This window comes from Curcuma longa, chromosome 11 (genome assembly GCF_044706935.1).
Source record: "Curcuma longa cultivar G26 ecotype Majalengka, Jawa Barat chromosome 11, ITB_CL_G26_1.1, whole genome shotgun sequence".
In the NCBI taxonomy this organism is placed as follows: Eukaryota; Viridiplantae; Streptophyta; class Magnoliopsida; order Zingiberales; family Zingiberaceae; genus Curcuma; species Curcuma longa.
This window is the reverse complement of record NC_133871.1, coordinates 16948943-16975516: the sequence shown is the minus strand read 5'-3', so window position 1 is coordinate 16975516 and position 26574 is coordinate 16948943. Positions and strand designations below refer to the sequence as shown.

At 38.7% G+C, this 26574-nt stretch overlaps 2 protein-coding genes and 1 pseudogene across 6 annotated transcripts; 2 read left to right on the top strand and 1 right to left on the bottom strand.

Moving 5' to 3' along the window:
• On the top strand, positions 1-4912 carry LOC141837241 (uncharacterized; annotated as a pseudogene).
• Positions 4913-6432: 1520 nt separating this feature from the next.
• Positions 6433-8353, top strand: LOC141841550 (uncharacterized). Its single transcript, XM_074729717.1, has 3 exons — positions 6433-6756; positions 7268-7535; positions 7833-8353. Exons 1-3 carry the CDS (start codon positions 6649-6651, stop codon positions 8156-8158), a joined length of 702 nt encoding a protein of 233 aa, XP_074585818.1. The 5' UTR covers positions 6433-6648; the 3' UTR covers positions 8159-8353.
• A 9285-nt stretch (positions 8354-17638) lies between these two features.
• Positions 17639-26119, bottom strand: LOC141840654 (uncharacterized). Of its 5 annotated transcripts, none has more exons than XM_074728704.1 (7): positions 25919-26119; positions 25568-25854; positions 25383-25474; positions 22938-23034; positions 19773-20637; positions 19563-19696; positions 17639-18722 (listed from the first exon to the last, which is right to left on the bottom strand). In XM_074728704.1, exons 2-7 carry the CDS (start codon positions 25672-25674, stop codon positions 17912-17914), a joined length of 2106 nt encoding a protein of 701 aa, XP_074584805.1. In that variant the 5' UTR covers positions 25675-25854; positions 25919-26119; the 3' UTR covers positions 17639-17911. The 5 variants fall into 5 exon arrangements, with proteins under 5 accessions (XP_074584805.1, XP_074584804.1, XP_074584806.1 ...); XM_074728703.1 differs by having other exon boundaries at positions 25967-26119; XM_074728705.1 differs by having other exon boundaries at positions 25568-25846; positions 25967-26119.
• Between the last annotated feature and the right edge of the window lie 455 nt (positions 26120-26574).

Here is a 26574-nt window from a genome sequence, read left to right as displayed (position 1 = left end):
ATGAACTATATAAACACCCAGGCCACAACTAGCTATCAAGAAGCATTAAAGGCAACTGAAAACATTGAATCTCCAGCATTAGGCTTCTGCAGACCAGCTGAACAAAATAAGGGAGGTATATCAGGGACTAACGCCATAATCAAACAAAACAACACTCAGATTCAACTTTTGGTGCAGGTATTAGAAAAGCTTGAAAGCTTGGAAGATCGAGTAAGAAAGCTTGAGGCCTCTAAGCCAACCTCAGCAGTCCTCCCGAACGACACCATTTCCAGACTCACTGAAAAGATAAGCTCTCTCAGAATCTCAAAAAAGCCTAAGGAGAAAAGTGGTAAGTTGCTAATATTTGAAAGTCCACTTGCAATTCTAAAAGAAGAAAAGGCAAAACAAAAACAGAAGCATTAAGATGGCAGCAAGAACATCAACAAGTGAACCCCCAGTGACCACTGTGATGCGAAGAACAGATGAAGCACCCTTGTTTGAAGATCAGATTCGAGACTATCGCCGGAATCAAAGGAGGCGATATAATATGTAGAGAGCAACCCAAAGGATCACCAGAAACATCATCGGAGGCCCTTATAATCAAACCCTGGAGCAACAGATAGATCCTCAAACTGATCTGAGGACTTCTCTTCGAGAAAGAGCAGCAATTGTCCCTGCAGAGATTTTGTACCACTCCAGGAGGGATGACGCACATCACCGAGTGTACGTCCATCGCTCGGAAGAAGCAATCTTGGACACTAATAACCAAGTTGACAGAACATTCATCCAGCAGAGAGTTTCCAGCAATTGCAACGAAGTGGCATGAAATTTTTACATATTGGAGTCATCCAAGTTCGTGTGCAAATCTTGCACCGACAGGAGGAAGCAACACTTGCTCTCATAGTATTTCGAGACAACAGATGGCCAGGAGATAGAGTCATCCTTGCCACCATGGAGATAGACTTAACGGGTGGAAATTAGTTAGTATACTTAATCCCAGATGTTATGCTAACAATTTCTGATTTTTTTAGTAACATACAAATTTCCGTACTCACAAGGGGGTACGAGAATTGGAGAAACAGTGAGGCCAATCTCCTCATAACCCGAGAAATGGTGGGCAGATTATCCAACACTTCCAATGTTGGATTTGCTTACAAGATACAAAATGTTGTTGACTATCTTACTAGTCATGGCATGAGAGCACTACCAGTCCGGAGTTATAATACTGATGAAGTTCGAGGACAAAACTGGGTAATTCAGTAATCGGCGGTAAGCATACCCATGCAACCCACAGAGGTGGCAACCAGAGATTTGCTTGATGGAAGAATATCCATAAAATTTGACAATTATCAAGCAGCAGCAGCATCGTCACCCCCAAAATACAATAGCAATGATGAAGAGGTATAGAGTGATGAGGAGCACATTATTGCTATGCTCAAGCAAGAATTCATTGAAGGAGTATTTGACGAAGGGTTGGACAAAGCAATATATGTAATAAGGATAACAACAACAACCAAACTACCTCAACAAAAAACAAAAGGGGCTGCTAGTTACGACCATGCGGCTGACTCCTTCGTAACAATTCCACCCTAGGGAAGAGCTTTAATCCCCACACGGTAAGTATTGAAATTCCCTACAACACTTATGCAAGAATAGCTGTAAGATCCGGTGCAGCCTGGAAAAAGGGGATATCCATCAGAGCAGGAGTTATAGATTCAGACTACTGAGGAGAAGTCAAGATTTTTGCCTTCAACCACACAGGGAAGGAGGCTCTTGTCATACCTGGTGAGTCTATTGCACAACTAATCCTTGAAAAGATTCATATTGGTGCAATTTATGAGCGGGAGACATTGGGAGAAATAGTTTGAGGTAATAAAGGCTTCGGATCAACGGATGCCAACTCCACTCAAGGAATTATTACCCTTGACGCTTGGGAACAACGTCTAAAGCACGACTTGGGTCTCCTTGAAAACTATGAAACACGAATAAAAGAAGAATCATCTTCCAACAACACTGTGTCGGCAGTTCTTGAGGATAATGATGTCGATGAGGATTATATGGCATATCTATCTTATTTAGCACAGCAAGATAATACATCAGAACTGTCATATCCTATAAGGGAATTTATAAATCCCTTCGCAGCACAAGGTGGTGGACATGACGAAGTATGGGATACGCTGGGAGAACCTAGCAGAAAGTTTGAGTATTATGTTCGTGACACTCCACCAAAATACATAGAGTTTATTCCCCCGACCAAACCATCATGGGGAGATGAGGAAGATGGGGATGAACAAGGTAACTCTATTCCTGAAGAAAGTAATCCTATTCCTAACAAAGAAATTGTAGCCGCAGGAGAGGAAGAGTTTGTAGGATCGAGAAAATACGCTAAAGGGGGGGTGAATAGCGTGTTTACACTTTTTTCGATTTTTGATTAACAGGCGAAAGCAAAAACACAGAAGCAAAAACTTAAACAGAAAAGGAAAAAGACAAAGGCATACTTTTCTTTTACTTGGTTCACAACCCAAGGTTGCTACTCCAAGGCCCACGGTCCTTGACCATTTACTGCGGGCAATTCACTAAATCAACTTGCTTCTTACTGGCACAAGTTAGCGATCACAAAAACACTTTCGAATTTGGCAACAATTAAAGTAAATTACAAACTAAATTCTCACTGCCAAAATCAATGTCGGATCATACTGGATCTTCAATTTTTGGCGAACTCGATGTAGCGACGGCTCTTGGGATGCACGGGGACAAACAGGGCGCCGACATCTCAAAAATAGCATAGAGGAATCATTGAAAATTCTTGTATTCAGCTGCTGCTCGAGATGCTCTTTTATACTGCACTCGAGTCGACTCTAATGGGATCTCGAGTCGACTCGAGTCCTACGTGGCCTCTTCCCGATATCTTTTGCTTTCCCGCTCGCTATCCGCTATCTGCTCGACTCGAGTCGCCTTTCGAGTCGACTCAAGTCACCTTTCAAGTCAACTCCAATCTGATGTGGAGTCTTCCGGATAGATTTTGACTCTGAGTCGACTCCTGAATCACCTTGAGTCGACTCAAGTCCCATCTGGCGGAGAACCAATTGCGCTGACTTTCGAATGTTGGCTGACTAAGCTCGAGTCGACTCGAGTCTTCCGTTGAGTCGACTCCAACAGCAAAACTTAGTCAGTTTTGCTCAGAGTCCACATTTTTCAGTTTTTTCAATCCTACACAAATGTTAGTGAAATAACATGCAAAAATAAATGTCTTAGAATCGGTTCCTTGAACTTCCTCTAGGTCTTAACTTCAGGTCTCCAGTAAGACCCTAGGTTAAACCGACGTCTATTGTTCCCCTAGGGAACACGTCCTCACTCACTCCTCTCAGAAGAATTTACTTGTTGCTAACCGAGTCCTCTTGACTCACTAGACTTTTGCTCGGCTCTGTCCTCAGCCCCCAGGGTTTGTGTTGCGGCTCAGTCCTCTCTGACCAGCCCAAACTTCTGCTACGACTCGATCCTCCAAATCAGTCCAGTCTTCTGCTACGGCTTGGTCCTCCAGACCAACCTAAACTTCTGCTGCGGCTAGGTCCTCCAGACCAGCTCAGACTTTACCTGGTGCTTTGACTCTGCCAAAGCTTCTGCCTGATCCTCCAGATCAGGACTTTCCAATGCCTAGCTTCCACTAGGACTTAGGTCAAACATGTGCTCCCTGCACACTTAGATTAATATCATTAGTCCAATACACACTTAACTTGAACCTAGTGTCATTATCAAAACTAAGGTTTGATCTGCTGGTGCTCCTGTACCAATAGAGTGGATCACTGAGTATCCACAATTAAAAAGATTGATGGAACAACTATGCTCTACATCACAGTCTACCATATCAACCTATCGACCATCAACAGACAGTGAAATGGGTCCAATAAGATATCCTCCTGCCAAAACAACAACAGCAGGACCCAGCAAGCCTTCCTTTGAAGGTTATAGCAAGCAGGGCATTAAATTCAGGTCAAAAGACTCTTCAGAATGGTGGAATTTGCCCTCAACCCAATAGCAGAATGGTGCAATCCTGACGATCCCTACACAATTAGGGATGTTTGATGAAGTCTTTATGAGGTGGGAAAGCATCACCAAAAACGTGATAGCTGCCCAGGCTTTTACTGAAGGGAAAGACAAGGTGGAGTTTATTGAAAATTTACTCAGAGAAGCAGAAAAACTCTCTTGGATCCAATGGAGGATGTCCTTCCCTGAAGAATACCAGGCCCTGCTTAACTCTGCAGATGGCAGAGAAGGTACGCAAAATATTATTTCCCAAATATGATGAATTTTCATCTTGGAAAATCCTTTTCAGGGGTCCACACTTATGCAAGATGAAACGTACCGAGATCTTGAAAGGTTAGTATGCACTAACCTTAAAAATGTGATACAATTTATGAATGAGTACATGAGAAATACAGCGAAGACTAGAAGACTCTTTACAAGCCCAGAACTGTCTGAAATATTCTGGTCAAAGCTGCCCGAAGACCTTGGCCGAAGAATAAAGGAGGCGTTTGAAGTCAAATATCAGGGTAACACCATAGGTGTCCACCCAAGAATCATGTTCACTTACCGATTCTTGGAAGAGGAATGCAAGAAAGCGACATTCAGCCGGGCTTTGAAAGGCTTGTCATTCTGCAACCAAATTCCAATACCAGATTATATCACATTTTTGGTGATGTTTTCCCATCTCATAAAGACTTCATCAAACATCTCTAACTGTCTAGGGATCGTCAGGATTACACCATTCTACTGTTGGGTTGAGGGCAAATTCCACTATTCTGAAAAGTCTTTTGACTTGAATTTAATGCCCTGCTTACTATAACCTTCAAAGGAAGGTCTGCTGGGTCCTGCTGCTGTTATTTTGACAGGAGGATATCCTACTGGACCCATTTCGGTGTTTGTTGGTGGTTGATAGATTGATATGGCAGACTGTGATGTAGAGCATAGTTGTTCTATCAATCTTGTTAATTGTGGATACTCAATGATCCACTCTTCCTCTCAGGCCTTCTTGTTGGGCTTGATTTTGATCTGGCCCAATGCTTCCTCCACTGCTTGAAGAGCATTCTCCGCGGGTTGCCATGTTCCAAGTAAACTGCATACAAGGCGTGATAATGCGTCAGCTAATAAATTATCTTTACCTTCGATATGTTGAAAATGGACTTTTATGTTGAGGCCAATGAAAAGTAGGATTGAACATCGATGGAGCCCAATAAGCACCCGATTCATCCTTCTATTCTATATAAGTCCTAGAATTACTTTTTGCAAGGCATCGAGTTGCATCTCAACATAGGCCTTACTTAGAGTCAAAGTCTGTAAAGAAATCTGTAAGTGTTCCTATTTTATAATTAGAATCTTACAGTTCATCTTTCTAGTATTCTGTATGAGCCTCCTGCTCTAGGATCACAAAATGCTTTAATTCGTAGTACTCTTTGAATGATTTCCAGCAGCCTTTAGTGCCACCGAATTGTTTGGAGAACTCTGATTCTGCTGGTTTCCTTTACCCCCAACACATTCTGATGTTGCTCTCTCATAGCTTTCTTTTTACCCATTTCCAGCATCTCTCAGATTCAGCAAAATGGTATATGGATAACCAAAAAACTGACCTGTAGTTACGTTGGACTGGAGGCGGTAGTCTTCTTCGTCCCCTCCACTCCAGATGGAACGCCTAACGGACTAAGGTCTGTTGCAGGTTTTTGTTGAGGTTTCCAGGCTTCTCACCGTTGGGGGATGGTAGTCCGTTGTTCCAACAATTAACGATCGATCCCGACGGCGGGAAGCGAAACTGAAGGCTGAAGCAGCCTTGCGAGTTCTCCTCGTCCGCGGTTGGCAGACCGTCAGCTGAGGACGCAGGAGGGAGTAGGGCCCACCGGAGAGGGATGAGCTGAGCGCCGGCCGCCGTTTCACACAGAATGAGTTTCGTTCCTTCTCCTTGGCGAACAAAGACCTGGACCGCATGGCCAGAGGGCCTTTTTCTAGTCAACTAAAGTTCACCGGGAAAGAAAGAGCTCCGGCGGCGACGCGGCGTTGAGGGCGAGGAAGAGGCAGCCAAGTTTGGCAAGGTCGGCGAGAGCTTGAGAAATTTTATAACGTAGTTATATAACTGCTGTAATAACATTAATACCGAAATGAAACTATTTTATAATAATAAATATATAGAGAAGTGTTTTTACCATAAGTATTTTTGTTGGCAAACAAATAACGTACGCCGTTTTCATATTCATCATTGTATTTTTATAGGGCAAAAATAAAAATTAAAATCGAAAGGATAAAATAATAATTTTAGAAAAAACTAGTCAGCAGCAGCTGCCAGCATTCTTGGTCCGCGCCCGTAGAAGCTCGACACGTGATTATTCCGCGGACATAATGAAAGAGGCGGCCGCATTATCCTTGTCGGCGTCTGGAATCGCGATCGGAACGAAAGGACGAAAAGGTCCCCGCGTGTTTCTGGAGAGAGAGAGAGGGAGAGGAATGGCAGCGTCACCAAACCCTTACCACATCTTCCGGGTCTGCAAACTCTCTTCACTCCACTAGCTTCGCGAGGAATCGGGTCGGAACGCTAAGTTTGAGGTGAACTGGTGGCACTTGCGTGCTCCAAGCTTGAGGGGGTTCGGGAAGATTAGGACTAGAACTTTGAAGAGCTCCGCCGACATGACTAGGTTTTGGCAAGGAAAATTGAAGCGGAAGGACCTGGAGGAGGTGTACGATGATTTCGCGGAGTTTTCACTCTCCTCCCCAGCTAGAAAGATCAGAAGATTGGTAAGACGTGCTCTTCTTGTGTTCAAACACTGCGTTTCCAGCCATTCTTTGGATTATATGCCTCCTGAGTTTTCTGTTGAATTATGGGGTTTTCAAGCTTGATTCTTATTAGGATCTTAGTTGTAATTGTTGTTTATGCTATTGATTTACGCCGAAAAAATGTATTTTTTATTTATATCAGTAATTAATTGATATGTTGTCAAGCATGCTTGAATTTCTAGGCCTCACAAATTTGGTGCTAAATTTCCTTGTCAAGATTTTATGGTATTGTAGTCAACTATTTTAAGTGGATTGGGTGATCTTTGTTCCATCTCATAGCTATTTGATAACTGCCGCTCATTCCAAATACTGAATGTGATGGTCGGAGTTTCATTCATTTAAATGAACTTTTGTTGCTCAATGGCAGAGTAAGATCCATCTAGTCAAATCCCAATTAAATGGGACTCATTAATTCTTTTACACAGGTTGTGAGTGTTAATCATTGCTTCTTATTTGCTCCTTTTTGCTGAAGGATGCTGATCTGCCGCCGATTCTGGAATTGGGTGAGCCAACATCTATATCCACATGCAACCAGCCGTTTCAGCAAGAGAAAAGTAGTGCTAGTTCAAGTGATGTGCCTAAATTTGAAACTACAGTAAATGTGAGAATGCATGTGCACCCATTGGATAATGAGGAGAGAGCTATTGTGCTTTACAAACCTGTGGAAATTCCATTGATGTTGTCCCCTGAGCCAACTAGCTTTTCTCTGCAAATCAACCAAAACTTTATGGTTGGACTGAGTAAGCACTAGATTACATTTTAACTACTCTTGTGCATTTGTAGTCTCAAATTGTTTTTTCAATGTAAACTGCAATGATAAATCCAAATCCAAAATAGTCAGGAATAACACAGTACTGTGATGATGATGATGATGATGATGATCAATATGACAATGAAAAAAATAATAGCTCCATCTATCTGTGCTAGTAAAATCATTAATAATATGTTCTTCCTGCTGCAAGGGAACGTTCTAAGTTTGTTGGACATACCGATTCCATTTGTGTATTTTTATCATGAAGTTTGTTGGACTCCTGCAGATCATGTCTTCAAGCCAGGACATCTAGATTCTAAGCATAAGGATCAACTAGAAGGAGCCCAGGACAGCTGCTTAGCGGTCATTCCATGGATACCATCTCAAGTTTCTTCTAGCAGTGGAACTGAAGGATTTGTGTCAGGGAGCCAGTTAACACAGGAGCAAAAAGAGGCTGAAGATGATGAAGTTGCTTTCATGGAAATTGAAGAAGATAGGCAGCAAGCCACGAGTGGTGGACTAGGCAGTGAGGGTTTCCAGCAGCAGCAACAACATTGCTTGAATGCTCAGCTCCCACCCAAGTCATCAAATTCCGTAATGTGGTCATGGTGATTAGGATCTTTCACAATGAAGGATGATCCAAGTTGTTCCTAATGAATGGCAAATAGAGCTTGATGTATTTTGCTTCTCCTGCACATCCTTAAAAACTGATGATTTGATTTGCCACCAGAATTCGTAGTCCGGTGGCTGTGGAATCATCAACCCTTTTGTCTATTTTTGTCGTACAATGAAAGCTTATTTTCTTTTCATGTCGTTTTAGTAGTTATTGAAGTCGATTGCTCTTCTCGAAGGTTTTCCACCAAAGTGTCAAGTGGCGGTATGAGAAACCTTTCGGTTCTTAGATTCATTTAGATTTTGTAAGGTGTACAGTATTTTTAAAGGGTAAAAATTAAGAAGATATTTTTTTTTTCTAAATCATGGAATAGACCTCTCATTTTGATTTTTTTTAAAAAAGATGTCTCATTCTATTGTTGCATAATTATTCAACTGTTCTCTGGAGTGCTATTTAATATTATTATTTTTTGAAATTTTTTTTTATTATGAAATGCATTGATAATTACGAAATCGTAATTGCTAATGAGTAAATTGAATACTCGTTATAGTAATTTTGATTTCATAATTATTACAATGTGAATGATGGCTAAACATAGTTCAATCTACATTATAGTAGTTATGAAATTGTAACTGCTACAATGCATACCATCGATTTAGAATTTAGATGAGTAACAGTATTCAAAGGTAGTTGATAATTATATATAGTTGAATAGTAGAATGGAATGTCTTTTCAATAAAATATCAAAATTTAAAATTGATACGAGAGATAATTGTACTTTTTGAGTGATTATATATGATTGAATAGTGAAGTGGAATGTCTTTTCAATAAAATATCAAAGTAGGACGTCTCTATGATAATTTGATAATATATATATATATATATATATATATATATATATATATCCTTTTGACTTTTGCTCATTTTTAAAAGAACAGTTTAGTTTAACTAAATGGACCTTTAACACCAAAGATTTCCATTTTCAAAATTTAAGAAAGGCTTGCCAATTATTTCCTAAAACAACCAACGATCATCCCTTTGTAAACTAACCTCCTTGCCCTCAAATGTAGCGCAAACGATAGATGCATGATATTACTGCGTAATGATCAGAGGTCGATTCCCAAAAAGTGATGACTTGCATTTTCGATTCTGTTATGCGCCTAACACCTATGCACCTAAATTAGCCTTCCTCTATATACGTGAGACCGACTCTAGAGGGACCGTTGAAATAGTAGATCTGTTTTTTTTATCTAGCCTCCTCCCATAATAATACATACACAGACATGTATGGCTTCATTCATGTCAGTGCATGCTCGGCTTGCTCTTGCTCACCTCTACACAACGGGATGAGGGTAATGAAAATTTAAACAGAGTTAACCATAAATATAGTCGAAGTTAGGAGAATTAATCAATTATTTGTTGGGATTTAGTGGATTGATAGTTGAGAAAATCACACATCAAGTGTCTTAAGGTGATGTTTACGCTTGTTTCCTTCCTCCGCTCGTCGTTATCTCTTCAAGGGTTCTATCTCATAGAGTTGATTGCCTTCATGTTTCCATTGACCCTATCACCTGCACGCTAACTCGGTTAAGAGGGCATTGACGATGGATGACTAAACCCCTTAAGTCAGAGTTGCAACCAAATCAAGAGGAAAAATCATGAAGAGCATGCGTGTGTATGCTTACCTTTTTTTTTCTTTTTTTTTGAGTCACCTAACTTTTTATATTGTGCCCATTCAGACTCCCACATGGGCCACAACCCTCCATCCTAGTTAGCCCAAATAAAAGGATATGATGTCCCTAAGATGGCATCGTCGGCTTCGTAATGCCCGCATTGTCACTGTCTGGGCCCCCACATCAAGTACTATTGGATGCTTACTAGCAGTTACTGAACTATCAGTTATACATGCCAGGACATGTCAACAGCAGTTTTCCATAGCCAAGCGAGGGTGGACACAGGTCTATCGAGAGGGATTGTATATAGAGCAAGGATGTTCTCGATCGAAGATAGATGTTCCCATGGCTTGCAAGTGAAGCGGAGATGTTCTCAATCAGGGATATTCTCATGATGCACAAATGAAATAAATATTTTCGAGGATGTTTCCATGTCTTGTAGGTGGAGTAGAAATATTTCTAATCGGGTAGGTTCCCATGGTGCACAGACGAAGCACAGTTTGTTAAGGTGTGACCCCAATATATCACATGTCTTTCCAGTAGTTGAATTGCGGAGTGTGGTAGACAAAACCCAAGTGTTGCTAATGAGAAGGGCACTAACGATTCCATGATCATTAAGCGCAAGTGAGCCACGTGTAAATGGATAATTGGGAAGTGAAACATTTAGCTACAATTCAAAAGTAACTACTGGCAAGGTTGTTGTTTCAGAGGGGGTGTGGGCATTAATCGCCTAGCAATGAGACCGAAGAAGATAACGGCAAGCATAAAGTCATTCACTTAATAAAACTATAACCTCCCTAAACTACAATCGCCAAGGAACTAACTGAAATGTAGAAAAACGCATTATGATATAATCTAACCTACATGCGATTTGTATTCCAAATGCATAACATAAACTTATAACATTTAAACAAAACCAAGCATTGCAAATATTAAACAAATTGAAATGCATTAACTGAAATAAAAATAATGTAAGGGAATCAAACCAAATTCATTTCAAATAATTGAGCTAAACGAAACTTAGTGCGATGGAGTTGTTGATGCAGGGAGCACCAGATAATTAAATCGATATTATGATAATGGCAAAGAGTTTAAGTTAAGGTTGTGGTATGTGCTAACGAGCTGAAATGAGTGTGCAGGTAGCACAGAAAAAATTCTAGTTGAGGCTGGGCAAGGAAGTCCTAGTCTGGAGGACTAGACAAGAAAGTCCTAGTTAGATGGACTGGACAAGAAAACTTGGTAGATCAAAGCACCAGGCAGGCAGTCTAGGAGGGTCAATGGACCAGATGTCTAGTGGGTTGATAGGTCAGCAAGGATTGGACATCGGGAGAAAGTCCTGGGGGTTAAGGATTGGATGCTGAGTAAAAGTCCAACCATGTCTGGAGGACCGGATGATTGGTAGAGGTAATCTCTCCAGAAAGGAGTAGGTGAGTGCGCATTTCCTTGAAGGAAATAATATGCATCGGTCTGATCTAGGACATCACTAGAAACCTAAAAGTCAAAACCAGACAATTAAAAAACTATCCAAGTTTCCTGTTATATGTTTTATACTAACTTTGGGGTGTAGGAAACTAAGGAATCTGAACTTCGAGTTTCAGGCGCCGCTATGGATCCGGCGATCAATCAATCCAAGAGTCTAGATTGGGTTTAGGTGCCCGGATATCAGCCAATTGAGTCAGCGAGGCGGATGAGGTGGCGAGTCAGAAGTGGTCGGACACACCTCAGCTTTTAGGCGCCCGGAGAAGGATAAGGTGCAACAGAGTTAAAGCTGACTCGACAAACTCCATGTCAACATTCTAGGTGCCCGGAAGGGATATAGGTACTCGGAGATGCTAAGTCAACATCGAGAGTGGATCGATGAGATGACGTGGAGGCATCCAGAAGGAGTTCTAGATGCCCGGATCACTCTATAAAAGCAACGGCAAGGAGGAACCCTAAAACATCAATTTACACAAACTCGACGGCCATTCTACACGAGACCAAAGCATCTGAGACGCCGTCATAAGGCCGGAACGCTGCACCGACATCCGCACACCATAGTAAACTCATTGTTAATTTTATTTTCATCTATTCTTGTACTTAATTACTAGGACAGTAAAGTGTTATCGATCCTAAATCCTTATGTAAAGGCGAGACTCTTTCTCGAATGAGAAAGAGTTTTATAGTAGATTATCCAACATAAGCGGTCAAGGACTGCAGGTCTTGGAATAACAGCTAGTAACTGTGAACCAAGTAAAAATAAACTTGTCCATTTTTGTTTGTTACTAAATCTTCCATTTTGTTTTATATACTCTATTTATGAATTTTACAAATAAGTGAAAAAGCGACAAGCGTGCTATTCAGCCTCTCTAGCGCTCACTTTGATCCTACAATTAGTATCAGAACGAGAGGCACTTGAAATTAGTGCAACCATTAATCGAGCAAGTTTTCCATTGCTTTATATTTTTTTAAATTTTAAACTTCTTCTCGCATTACTAATCCAAGACCAAGTCTTTGAATATTCTTGTCGTTTGTTTTTGTGCAAGACTTTTTTTGCATGACCCCATCAAGAAGGCTACAATACCACCATACCTTCTCTATTATCTGGTGAGGATTTCATGTACTGAAAAGGAAAGATGGAGTACCACTTGAAGACTCAAGTAGAAATGTGGATAGTGATTCAAACCAATTTCATTCTCCTAATCGAAGCAGATGACATCTCACAACCTTGCGAGAAGTGGGACAATGCAACAAAATGCAAGATCGAGGCAAACATGAAAGCTACGCAAACCTTACAATGCGGTCTCACCAAGAAAGAGCTCAATAGAGTTGGGTCCATTCATAAGCTCAAATGACTTATGGGACAAGCTCATTGAGCTACACGAAGAGACCTCTGACACTAAGGTAAGTAAGTGTGACTTACTACTTAATAAACTATAACATTAAAATGCAGGATGGAGAATCTACCAGTGGGCTACATGCGAGGATCCAAGACTTACTCAACGGTCTACATGTCATTGGACAATCAATGGAGAACCAAGATATCATAAGGTACGCTTTGAAAGCATTCCCACGAAACACCTTATGGGCATCAATGGTTGATACTTACAAGGTTTCTAGGGACCTTTCAAAAATCAAACTTGATGAACTTTTTGCTGAATTCGAACTCCACGAATAGACTAATGCTAATTCGGCCGAGAGAGGGATTGCACTTCTTGCAAGACAAATGAAGAAAAAGGAGCAAAAAGAAAAGCATCAACCCGAGCTCGAATCCGCAGACGAGTTGGATTCAGACAACAACGACGAAGAAACCACCGAACTAGTCAACCTGGTTCAGAAAATATTCAAGAAAAAGAAGGGCTTTAGAAAGTTGAATATAAGGAAGGTGATCAAGAACAAGCAAGCTGGATCAAGTCGAACTGCACTCAACAAGGTCGAAGTAATGTGCTACGGCTACAATAAGAAAGGACATTTCAAATCAGAATGTCCTAAACAAAAAAAGGAGAAGAAACTGAAGAAAAAGGTGCTAAAGGTGACATGGGATGAGTGTTCCTCAGAAGACTCAGATGAGGAAGAAAACACAAGTTTCCTGAAGAAAAAAACAACAAACATGTTATTCAATCCCCCCTTTAGCGTTCACTTTGATCCTACAGATCCTAGCTCAATACAACCTGCAAGTAATTAGGCTAGATCTGCGTCATGTGGGTCGAATGTCTTGAGATGGAATGGGATCTTTCCCTTGGTACCAATACTTAAATTTTCAGTAATGTTAGATGAGTCTCTGGCTATCTAGTAATGTTGATTTCTTTGCACGCACAAGAGTCCAAATTATTTGTTGTGGAGGCCATATATGCCCGTTGTTGGCTTAAAAGTTTAAACTTCATTGCTGAACCTACATTTTGTATCCATATATCAACTTTCAATTCTTTGATTCACAAAGGTTTTTGGATCTTGCATAGGTGACCATCGCTTATGCCTTTTTTCCATTTAAATTTGCGAATAGTTCTTCATGCTCTCCTAAGTGCTACTTCCATTTTCCTTAATTGTGACACGACATCTATATGCTCATTCCCATGGATGACGACTCATTCGATTCTTCATCATATTGGTCATGTTTCATCATCATCAAGCGTGCTTGTTCTAACTCTTTAGGCCACTTACATGAATCTTATTGATCCATTAATGCTTGTCAATCTAAATAGTTTGAACTTTTGACAGTACTTTTTCCTCCCACTAGAATAATTTCATAAGGATAATCATCTGATAATTAAGCTGGATAGCATGACCTCCATGAGTTAGTGATCAGTTTCTGATTCGAGCAGATTGGTATAATACAGATAAGTTGTATGCTTGTTTAGCGAGGACTGCCTATATACGGTGGTCGAGGCACAATTTCACATGTTGTCTTGTTACTTGTGGACTATTATAATTGAGGTTTTGACGCGAGGTCAAGTCTCAAGCGAAATAGGTTGTGATATTCTACTTTAAAAAAATGATAATCCCAGTAGCCACATCTCTGGGGTGGTCGGCCCGGTCCCACGGAGTTTTCCACCGACCACCAGGATAAATCGGGAAGCGCATACGACGGCCAATCAAGATGCCCAGCATCTTTTGATTGCGTTCCCCATTTGGAGGAAAATTCCTGCAAATACGCCGTAGCTAGGGATCGAACCGCGGATCCCTGAGTTACAATTCGGATGTCCTACCGTTGCACCATTGCCCCGGGACGTGATATTCTACTTTAGCATCATATAATGGGTGGTGTGATTTAGATGAGCTATCTATTACTAACTTGGCTTTAAGATTTCTCGAGTGTCAAATCTTAACTTATTTGGTTGCTTTGTTATAGTGGATCGTTATCCTGGCTAAGTGTTTTTGACGAGTATTGTCTGTTAGACATATTAAATAATTGTTTCTTCATTTGTGTGGTTTGTTATTGCTTTTGCATAGAAAACTTCTCTACTTGTGTGAGAGAAGATCTTATCATAGCATTGTTAAGGAATTTATATATTAATACGATTGCATGAAGAAGTTCATATGTACCTAAATAGCAATTTTTTTCCCTTTGATGCATAGGTTATTACTAATGGATTTTTCAATCATCTGCCGGATGCTCATGTCACAACAATCTTCTTTTGTGAAGGCAAAACATGGGAGGTCACGTTCCATGGAGGTCAAGATTATAAGTATTTTGGATGTGGACTGAAATTTTTTTTCATCGATAATGATATACGCAAAGGAGATGGAGGTGTGTTTGAATTGATAGATAACAAGAATTTGCATTTCAGAGTGCAAATTTTGCGCGTGGATATTCATTTTCATGCTAAAGATGGCGATGATGGGGGCTCCACTGACAACCCTATTTTGATAGATTAGATGTCGGATCATGTTTTACGTCGACAGATAATTATAAGAAGTCGTGCAAGAATCAATCAAATGCAACTTTTGTTCTCCTCTTCCTTGTCTAGGTTATGTTTTAAGCCATGTGGAGATGTTGCATCTTTTTGTATTACAAACAAGTATGAATACATATTACATGATATTACTAGCTTTTGTTACCAGTATTCTTGTTATCTGATCAGTGGACTTGGCATCCCCACAAAACTTCAATAGGTCAGTTTGAAGTTGCGTGAACAAGACACATTGTTTGACATTTATCTCTTAAAGTATGCGGGCACTCACACATGAAAAATGACCTTTTTAGCTAGCTCAGTTTGCCATCTGGCTTTTGCTTTTTTGTTTTCAGATCTAAGAGGTAGCTTCTTACTGGTAGTCTTCTGTTGGAATCTTTTAGTTTTGTTTGTCATTATGTCCGAAAGAGCTTGCTTCTATCACTTGTATTTATTTTCGTAGTCACCCGAGCTTGTTTTAAGGGACTACAGTAGAGGAAAGGCACTTCACCACTCACATCCTTAGTTTGTTATTGGAATATCGCAACTTTGTTATACACTATTCTATGCTTCTTGTATGATTACTTCTTGTCCCCGGGGCAATGGTGCAACGGTAGGACATCCGGGTTGTGACCCAGGGACCCGCGATTCAATCTTCAGCTACGACGTATTTGTAAGAATTTTCTTCCAAATGAGGAACGCAATCAAAAGATGCTGGGCATCTGGATTGGTCACTGTATGCGCTTCCTGATTTACCCTGGTGGTCAGTGGGAAACTTCCGTGGACCGGACCGATCACCCCAGAGATTGAGTCCATGAAACTGATTGGGATTATCATTTTTTTTTGTACAATTACTTCTGTTAAAAGTTGAGCTTATATATTATATATAACAATCTAATTTGAGTTATGACTTGTTTTGTACAGTTTGTGATTGTGTCTAGTTTTCTTATGATGAAATGCTTCCTTCTCGAAAGAAAAATAGGTATTTATCAACTACACTTGGTATTAGAGTTTCACATACAGTGAATGAAATGTATTAGAAATTGATGTCGAATGTGTTTGTTTTCAGATTCCATCTAGTGTGCCAAGAACTACCCTCGCAATGTATGTATCAACTATAGATCCATACTTTTCATCAGTGCTAGGAAGGAATGGCTGTCTGTGCCTTAGACACGACAAGGCTCGATCAATGTTGCAGCAACTTTTTTTCTCCGAACTAATCTGACGTTGAGACCTTTCACGTCGGAATAGCATGCAGTTTCGATCAACCTTCTGCCTGCCCTATGATCCAACAACTTAATTCGCCCCAATCCCAGATCTGTCGATTAGTAGCGAAACGAGATTGGAGTAGATGCCAGATCCTTCAAACTTGCCTCCACGAAATGTGCATCAGATCCCCTTAAACATGCCAAGATAAATGCACAAAAAAAAAAAAAAAAAGAGCAAACGAAATACAAGATCTCCTCACTTGAGTAGAACTTTTTTTTTTTTTTTTGGAGGAAAGTTTCAATCCTTCTCAGTGTATATGAATATGAATCTTTGGTGATGCCCATGAGCTAAGGGATGGATATTCTTGTCCTTTACAAAATCTAAATCAGTTCCAAGTCATTGTTATTGAATCCACGTAAAAGGAACATATATTTTTACCAATTGTACAGCTTCAATCAATGTAAATGATTTCTAAGCAATGCTTACCACAACTTAGTCATTTTATGTGACTTAGAGGAGAGACGGAGTCAAGCTGGTTAGAATCTTCATTGTCCAAGGTCCTCGATCAATCTGATCATCCATCGAACCTATCACATCTATCCTTCAACATGACAAACTTGAAGTGGGGAATTTAAGTGCTCAATCCAAATAAGCAAGATAAAGTAGATATAGAAGACAAAAGAAGGTGCATCGAAGGAGGTAGCCAACCCTTCTTTGTTCATCAGGTCTAATATGAAGATGTCAAGTATTCCATTGAGCCCACACCAAAACATTTTTCAAGTTCCATAAGAAAAACTGCACCTCCAAGGAGATGGAAGTTTAGCCCTTTGCATTCCACGCTACATGAGCAACTTACTTCATTTTGGGACATCTTGGAGAGAGTGGTGGATGTTCCCACTACCAAGATTCTCAGGACCTTCCTTGTTCCAAATTCACCAACATGAAGAGAAGGAAAGTTGTGGAGAAACCTGGATGCTTCAGTTAGTTGATTGTTATAGTGGGCATTTTACCCGCATTCATAATGAATAAGTTGCATAATGCAGAAACAAAATAGCATGCTATAACCATTATCTTTCTCATGTGACATAACTTGACGAGATAATATGATTTTTTAGCATTGGACAAGTAGTGCAGAGTAGTAGATAGTAACGTACACATGGGTGTGTTTAGGTAACTACTAAATACTAACCAGCATGGGTAGGACTTAGCAGGGGAGAAAACACATTAATTTTGCATTCAACAGTGAGAAATTAAATATATTTGTGATGTATGATATTACTCTTCGCATCAGTGTGTGGCGTTCATATAAGGAGAATACATCACAAAAGATTCTCTTAAAAGAAAATAATCAAAAATACACACGCATCCATTCATATCAATCAAGAAAGCCATTGGTTCAATTTCCTGATAGCCAAGAATCCATGCAAAGTTCAAATTTAGCATGACAGTTTCCATAATGCTGAGTAACCAAATGAGATTCTACTGAGTTGATCTGAAATATTCACGTCTTGGAGGAGCTCCCAATACAAGGATATAGAAAAATATTCAAGCAGAGAAGCCAACATGGAAGATGGATCCATAGTAGGTACATATAGGTGGCACTATTCCATGACCATAAGATTTGTGCCCATTCCCAAAAGTCACCAATATCTATATTTCCAGAAGCACCAAAAAGAGTTTTTGCTATTAACAAAGCAGCTGGTGGGAAACCAACCACCAGCAAAGCTAAATTAGATGTCAATATCAGTGCCTTTGCAAAAACACCTTGCGTCTGTTTTCTGGCAGGTTGTACTAATAAACACATTGGAAGAATTAGCATGGCCCCAATCTGTGCAGTTGAGAAATTGATCACTGACATTAAGCTCAGACCTATTGCAGCAGCAACAATCATCACAGATTTCAATAGTTGCCACCCACAATCAATAGAGGAACTCCACAAAATTGAGTACACGATTAACAGAAAACAGATGGCTAGTCCAGCCCAAGCTGATGTGAACAATACTGGGGTTACTAAGGGGAGTTGCAAGAGCATATATGGAAGCAATGATGTAATCATGGCCCAGAGATGAATCATAAACACCACCTTGGCAGCTTGAAGCCATTTCCATGATCCATCTTTATTGCTGGAACCATTATTACTAGAAAAGAGAGCAGCAGCAACTATTGGTAGAGGAGATATTAGGATTCCAAAGGGAATCATGTAAATTCCAACTGAAACATACTTATGAGGAGCTGTTAAAAAGTAGAGGAAAAATGACTGATGGAACTTCTCGAGAAGGTTATTTACTGAGCGGATAACTCCTTCAATTAACCTGGAAAATCAAGAGGAAAAAAAGAAAGATTTTCACTATCTGATAACCAAGAAAACATTACATTGTTCGTCTCCAATATGCACAGTTAAGAATTTGAGTACAAGATCATAACGGTTGTGCAATGTCCAATAACATCCTGTTCTATTCTATATAGAAATTAAAGTAAACTTTGATGTTGTCCTTCTAATGCTTACTAGAGTTTGGTTCACCAATGAACGGGACATGTAAAGAAGTGTAATATTCCCTTTTAGTCGCAAGACAGGATGGAGGCATCTAAACAACTACCTAAATGTCAAAGATCACTTGAGACACCCCTGAACCAATTCCATTGCACAATAATTCCATAAATTTACTAAGAAACACAGATTTGGACCTCCAGCCTAGTACCATGCAAGCAGAAAGAAAATGGTTGCTATTAGCAATGATGCAATTACACTTGAACCAGAGAAACTATAGCCAACTTGAGATGAAGCCATAAAGGATATTTAAGGCATTATCAAACACACCATTGTTTAAGAGACAATGGAACTTTATCTCATGTTAATTAAACAGCAATGTTAGTGTGCATTTGTTTTGGGGGGGAATCTCAGGTTTATGTCCTCTTTTTCAAAAGAAAAGACAAAAAGATTGTAATTTTTTCAAAAAATAAGTGCAATCAAAATAATAAGTAAATAATTCTGTGTAAAATATTGTTATATTTTAGAGAAGTCAAAAAGGCACTCACAAAGATATTTTTTTTGTTTTTCTTTCATTTTCCAGATTTTGTTTTTCCTCGAAAAAGGAATCTTGGAAAAATTATCACAAAACAAATGCAGAAATTTGCCCATAAAATGAACTAACCTGCCAGCTTTAAGAAGAAATGCAGATCGAACATTCTCATTATTCAGAGAAGACCTGGGTGAGAACTCAAGTGTGACTGCATCTACTTGGTAATCACGGAATGCTCCATGAGATCCAGTAGGCACACCAAGCGCCTGCAGCAATGAAAACAACCTAATGAACTTGATAAACAAACCAGAATACCAGGCAACTAAACATCTTATATGCTACCTGATAGTAAATTGAGCTTGCAAGTGTAGCTGTTCCTTCAACATAATCAGCAGATGTGATATCAAGTTTCCATTTTGGATTCAAACGTTTAGCCAATGTACTAATATGCTGCAACATCTCACCAAGTAACTTAACCCACGAAGCTTTAAGAAAATAAATTATAGATCCAATCTTCACACGTAAACCTTGTCTGTGAACTGCCAAATAATGAGCAATATTGATAAGGTCAAGGTTAGGCATTTGGCCATTTGAGGCCTCTGCATAAATAGATAGGCTGTCTCTTTCCTCCTTTTCTTTCTTGTCTACAACCTTGAGCACAAGAGCAGCAGCCATTGTTCCAGCACGCTTGTAAACATAAGAATTATGGCCTTCAACCTTGATATGATCTAGAGAATCACTATTGTTTTCTTCAAAGCATGCACCATCACCAATTTTACTCATCTCACCAGGGAAAGCAGGACCATGATAATCTTTTAGCCATGAATCAACTGCCGTATACTCCCCATATCTGGAATCAGCAGCTAACCAAACAATATCCTTTGCAAGCCATGTAACATGGCTTAGAAGTGAAAAAATTGAGAAACCGATCCCTAGTGAAACAGCATCACTGTATGTGGTGTTTTGTGAATTGTAAGGAGTTACCAATACAATAGTTTCTTTTCCATCACCACGAGGAGCTCGTATGATGCCTACAGCATTTAGAATAAATGATCCACAACTAGGGTTAGCTTGCAACTCCAAATTATCAGTGGTGGAAGAGAAGAAATGAAGAGGGTTGAACTTATTTGCACAAGGCACAAATTTGTGGTAATATGATTCAGCACCCACAGCCACTATATACTCACGCAGCAATTTTGCTATTTCTCTGTAATTTTAAGGAAGTTTGTGATTAAAAAGCATTGGAAAATAGAAGTCAAAAAAGAAAAACTCACAGGGTACAGAGCTTAAACATGTTATGAAACATGGACCTATCTATAATACCTCCAGTAATGGTGCACAAGATTTAACTTTGAAATTTTAACAAATAAATAAATAAAATAAGAAGTGAAAAAAAATTGCAATTAAGCACAGTAAGATGCATGTTGGTGCATTTCTAGGAGTTCCACCTGCAGGTGTTTGGAAAATGCCTCTTTTAGTCTATTGTGAATGGTAAAACCCTAAGTTTTCATTCATAATTTGGACCAAACTGGACTACTTTTATTAGGTCTATTCAAGGTCCTGTGCCTAACTTCTATCATCACTAAACCAATGTTAAAATCCTTGTTTGCATGAAATGTTTGAAGTCATATACATTCAGTGGTGGGACTATTTCAACCACTGCAGTTATGTAATTAGTCTTTCCTACATACATTTGTATGCATTTATTATTTATAATTAAAAAAATCGGTTTAATTTACTCAAAATTCTACAGTGAGTTTATGATCATCCACTAGCCACATTCAGACAACATAATCGAAGTGGTAAAGAAATTCCACCTTTGTGTATCAAATGAACAACTTTCCAGTATGCATATCCTTCAATCAAAAACCCTGATGAATCACTAAAACCTGTTGTTACGAGAGCTACTAAGTATATAGATGATACAGAAACATCTTCAAGCAACTCAGTATAATTGTTTTGATGGAAAATCTTAGAAGCTAATGCCTAAAAACCTCTAGCAAGTGATGAGTGGAAGATACTGATGTGTATAATTGCATTTATTATTCATAAAAATTGTGAATTGTCTTATCAGCCCATGTTGTGCAAGATTAGTCTCTTTATTCACCACCATTACAAAAACAACAAACTATTGATGGCTTTGATTCTCCTCTATTCACCATTGTGATTGTCAATGCCATAACATAAAGGTTTTAAAGAGTATGCAGAGCAGTATGCAGCCAATACGCTAATGCAAGCATGGAAGCATATTGAGTCCAAATTCTTTTAAAAGATATCAAGTATGCAGGCACCCTTGTGGATGCACATGTGATCCATTTTCTTTTGAAAAATAACATTAGTGACAGAGTGATGCATAAGATCATGTGTCCAAAAATAAGTTTACAACTACTGCATAATATATCAATTTAATCATTACAATTAATATAAACAAACTATACCACTTAACAATTAAATTAATCAACTTAAGCAATATTTCATACAAAATATTGCATATGAATCTTATCAATACATGTGCCACAAAATCCATAATAGAAAGCATATTTGACTTAGACTCAATTTTATGTATCAACACGGATGTCAAGTGCCTAAAACTGACATTTCTAAGAATTTTTTCATATGATAGAGTTGTTGAGTATGGACTTTGAATGTTACTGTCAGTGTCATTTTACGACATGAGTATGGAGGAGTTAAATGAAGAATCCAAAACCAACCAATGCAATCCATCAAAAATAGATAAACAAATAAATAAATAATAAAATATCATATAAATGAAAAAATTAAACAAATACATACTGATCTAATCAATTATCTATTTGGCAGAATTAATTTAATCAAACCAAAATCACTTTCATAACTTGGAATTTTGATGAGAAGGGGATTGATTTAGCCTCCATAATACTTGACCATCAGCAGATGCAATAAGTCACTCTTTGCATAAGCCTATGCAGATGCATGTGCAACTTATCACCAACCTTTTTATAAAAGTGCATACAAGATCAACTTGTACACAATTGTCATACGGTGATGATATCCTTTGGCATGTACATAATATCCCAACAATTTTTTATGAATGTTAGTTGATTTACAAGACTTGCAAAATTTGCTTGAGATTGAAAATGTAATATCTATCCTATAAGATATAATCTTAGCATGTAGCATACTGGGAGGGAATAGTGGATGCAAACAGCTAAGTAAATTTGGATATAATAAAAGGTAAAAGGTCTAAGACAATGTTATAATTCATCCATGAAAAAAGTAGCAAGTAACTGATGTGTGTTCATTAGTGGTTTCAGTAGATATCTATGAAGAGAATAAATGAAGCAGATGAATCTAATGCCACATATGGAAATATCCACATAACAAAGAATGATCTAGTTGACAGGATATTAAAGTTTTCAACAAACCAAAACAGATTAAAAATATAAACAAAAAATGTAAATCATTTAATTAACTTCCAGAGGAAAACATATGAGAAAATATGATATACAGAAGTGAGGATGGTCATACATTCCTGAAGCTTTTGCAGCTCCTCGATTTAGTATGTCCATGGTGAGTCTGTTGGCATCTAGAACTTCTTGTGAGGAGAAGGCTGGATTAGCTGACCCTGTACCAGATCCAGTGCTTTGTCAAATTGAAATGCTGGTGTAGTCAGTAAATTGCATGATATATGCAAGTGCTTATGGATGAATTAAGGCAAAGAAAATAATCAGGAAAAGGAAACTCCAACTTAAAGAGTAGCTGAAAGGATGATTGAATAATTGACTCGTAATAGGTATAGTTCATTAACATTCTTTTCCCTTTTCTTCATTCAGTTTTATGAGATTTGTTATATTATTTTACCAGCAACCATAGAAAAACTCCCAACGTTGACAGTTGCAACTTGCAAGGCCCAAATGAAGGCTAAGTTCCCTAAGGATCAAAGCACAAGGGTAGGCTAGAACCACTTGCACCATCCTGTTATGTGGATATGGTTTTCACACCATCAATGCCTTTGCAATTCCTTGGCAAAGGTCAGATCTACCTTAGAACTGTCACATCATGACCACAGTCAGCAGCCTTATGGTTCCACTCGATTGAAACCTTGAACTGTTTTGTTACTTTTCAAACGCTTTCTCATGAGCTAAAGGTTCCACCTGAGTGAAACCTCCAACGTAACCATGAAAAAATGTGGGAATTTTGGCTGGTTTTAGTACCAACAAAAAGTTAACACACGCGTGCAACAAAAAAAAAACAATGAACTACCAAATAATATAATAGTCGACTGGTTACTGATGATTGTTTTCAGTCAAACTGATGGTTGAGTCGATTTGGCAATCAACTCAAACTGGAATGCAAACGAATAAAATATTTTTGTTCGACTAATGAATGATAAATTGTATAAAGAATCAGTCAACAACTCAACTAACTGTTGCAAGTTAGAGCAATCAACTACATACAAGTTCAATCGATTCAGTTGAAGCAATAAATCAAGTGGATTTTAGCCCCTAGTTGTTGAGAGAAAAGTTCCAATTGTATAATACATTTCTTGTTGTGTAATTGTTTTGTTTAACAATTGTATTCTTCTTGTTGCACTGTACAAGTGTAGATTTATAAGAGGTTTTTCCACATACGAAAGGTATTCAAGAAGGAGAATACTCCAACAGGTAGCCAAAAAAGATAAAGTATAGAGGAATTCCTCCATAAGTGATCCACTGACGACTTATAGGTCATGGAGTAAGAGTTAGGGGTTGCCAAACCATATAAATTGATTTGTCTTTTTTGTTTGTGTTTATTGTCTTTATGTTTTCCGTTGCATACTAACTCAATTTGTAGATGAACATTCCACAGCACCAAGCCAAAAGAAACAAGGCTTGTATTGATTTTCAGTAACGAAAGTGGAACAAACAATCATGAAAAATAGACTTTCAAACTCCTAAAATGAAAATTAAAAGATAGATAAGCAATCCTACAATCTAGAATGAATTCAGAGTTAAAACACAGAAAAAGGAAGATTTATGAGATGACTATAAGAATTGCAACATCTATACTAAATATTATACATTTGTGGATATTGAATAAGAAGGCATCAACATATCAAATTAAATAGCCAATTATGAATTCCTTCAGTAAATAGTAGCAAGATTTGATGTAGTTCATGAAGCAAATGAAGCCAACTTCTATAGGCAGCTAGTGTTATACTATAACAAGAACTGATTGAAAATATTAAAACAAGAAATTTTCCAATAAATGTGATATAAAATAAAACAATCCAAGTCATTAGATCTGGTTTCCAAGATGCATTGATCAAAACATGAATTACTGATAAAAATAGAAATTTTAACCCATTTGGACTTGGAATTGTACAGTAAGGTCAACTAACTCATTTACTTAATCACAGATAATGACATAGCCAAGTTAGATTTCCTGATCTGCAAAAGGATTCATGGACCTAATGTTGACTCTTCAGTTGTTTTTTGTAGATGGTTCAGTAAAAAATAATATTAACAGTGTTGATATAATGGTCATGTTAGAACCTTGCATTCACCGTAAATGTAGCTGGAAATGTAAGTAAGTTATCAAACCATTTCATTTAACTTCTAATGTCAAACCAAGGTGATTTCATTGCGTGAAATCATCTATTGCTATAACTCAGGATTCATAGCAATTTAAGTCATGCATTTCGAAGGACACAAGTGGGGCAATAGCATACTTTTCATTGGATTGAAACTCAGCAATAAGTACGATGCTCAATTTAAAAAAGATGAGTTCAAAATAATAAATATGGGTTTTCGGCTATCAAATAGCCATTTGAAAGTTGGAAACTGCACAGCATTCTACCTATTATGTGTCGTTGCCTAATCTAGGAAATTTGACGCCATTTAAACATCAAAGAATCAATGAGCGGGTAGTTAAATTGGGGAAAACGTCTACCTGAGAAGAAAAAAATTGGCAATTTTTACACGGGTCACTAACCTGGCATCAGGGCGTTCTCAGAAATATATGTGTTATTGGCCAAGACGGGGAGGAGGAGGAAAGCGATAATCCCAGCGGCACAACACACCACACTTAACTCAGATTGGGACCATCGAGGAACAGTAATGAACACGATCAGCATCAAATCAAACAAGTATGAAGTGATGACGAAAACAAGAAAGTACCTAACGAGACCGCTGTGAGCAACGAGGAGCGCACCTAGGCGAAGGATGAGTCTAGATCTGGACTTCTTTCCCTGTTGGGATGTATCTCCCACTTCCTTGTCGGCCATGACGTCAACCACCGGATGGAGGACTCTTTAATCGCTTCAGATCGAGGTTGAGGAGGTCACACGATCACTTATCTTCCAGATCGTCACCCTCATCAGTTTGTCAATATTGAAGCAAATCGAACCATGTGTCATTTAATCGCCTATCAGCAACTGTCAACGACCATGCCCTAGCCTAAAAGACTGTTTTTTCACCACGATCTCGAGTTCTCGACTCAGGAAGCCATAGAAATAGAAAATGGAGTACCATTAAACTTGGGGAAAAGCGAATAGCCAAAATGCAAGAGATGCTCACAATGAACGGGGGAAGGAAGAGGGCGTGTGTATCAAACGCGAAGCTATCGATCTCATTCTCGGATCCCCGCTTCTTCTTCTTCTTCTTCTCCCTCTCAATAAGGCGATGTCTTTCTTCGTGGTGATCGAATCGCTGTCGCAGCTTCTCGAGCGAGCGACGCCGTTGCTTGCTTTGTCGTTCTGCGTGGCGTTAAAAAGGAAAGCGTCGCCGAAGGCGCATGTGGCCATCGACCGGCGAACGCAGCAGCCAAGATTGATGGGTCAAAAATTAAACCGGTTTGGTTCATCTGATGAATGGTCCAAATCTTTGGTTCATCTGTTAGATTTACTAACATACGAGTCCGGTTCAAATAAGGTAAGATCGGGTTGAGTCAGTTTTCTTTTTAAAAAAAAACAGAAAAGGAAAATAATTAGAAAAAATTATTTAAATTTTATTTAAAATTACACGTGGATCCATATATTTTACCCATTTAAATTACTCAATATCATGAATTCGAGTACTAACAAAATTGCCCCCGGGATATTATTGAATTGATTACGACATGACGAAATCAGACAATATCCTCTTGTATCGTGACCAATTACAGTTTCTCGATTTACTTGTAAGAT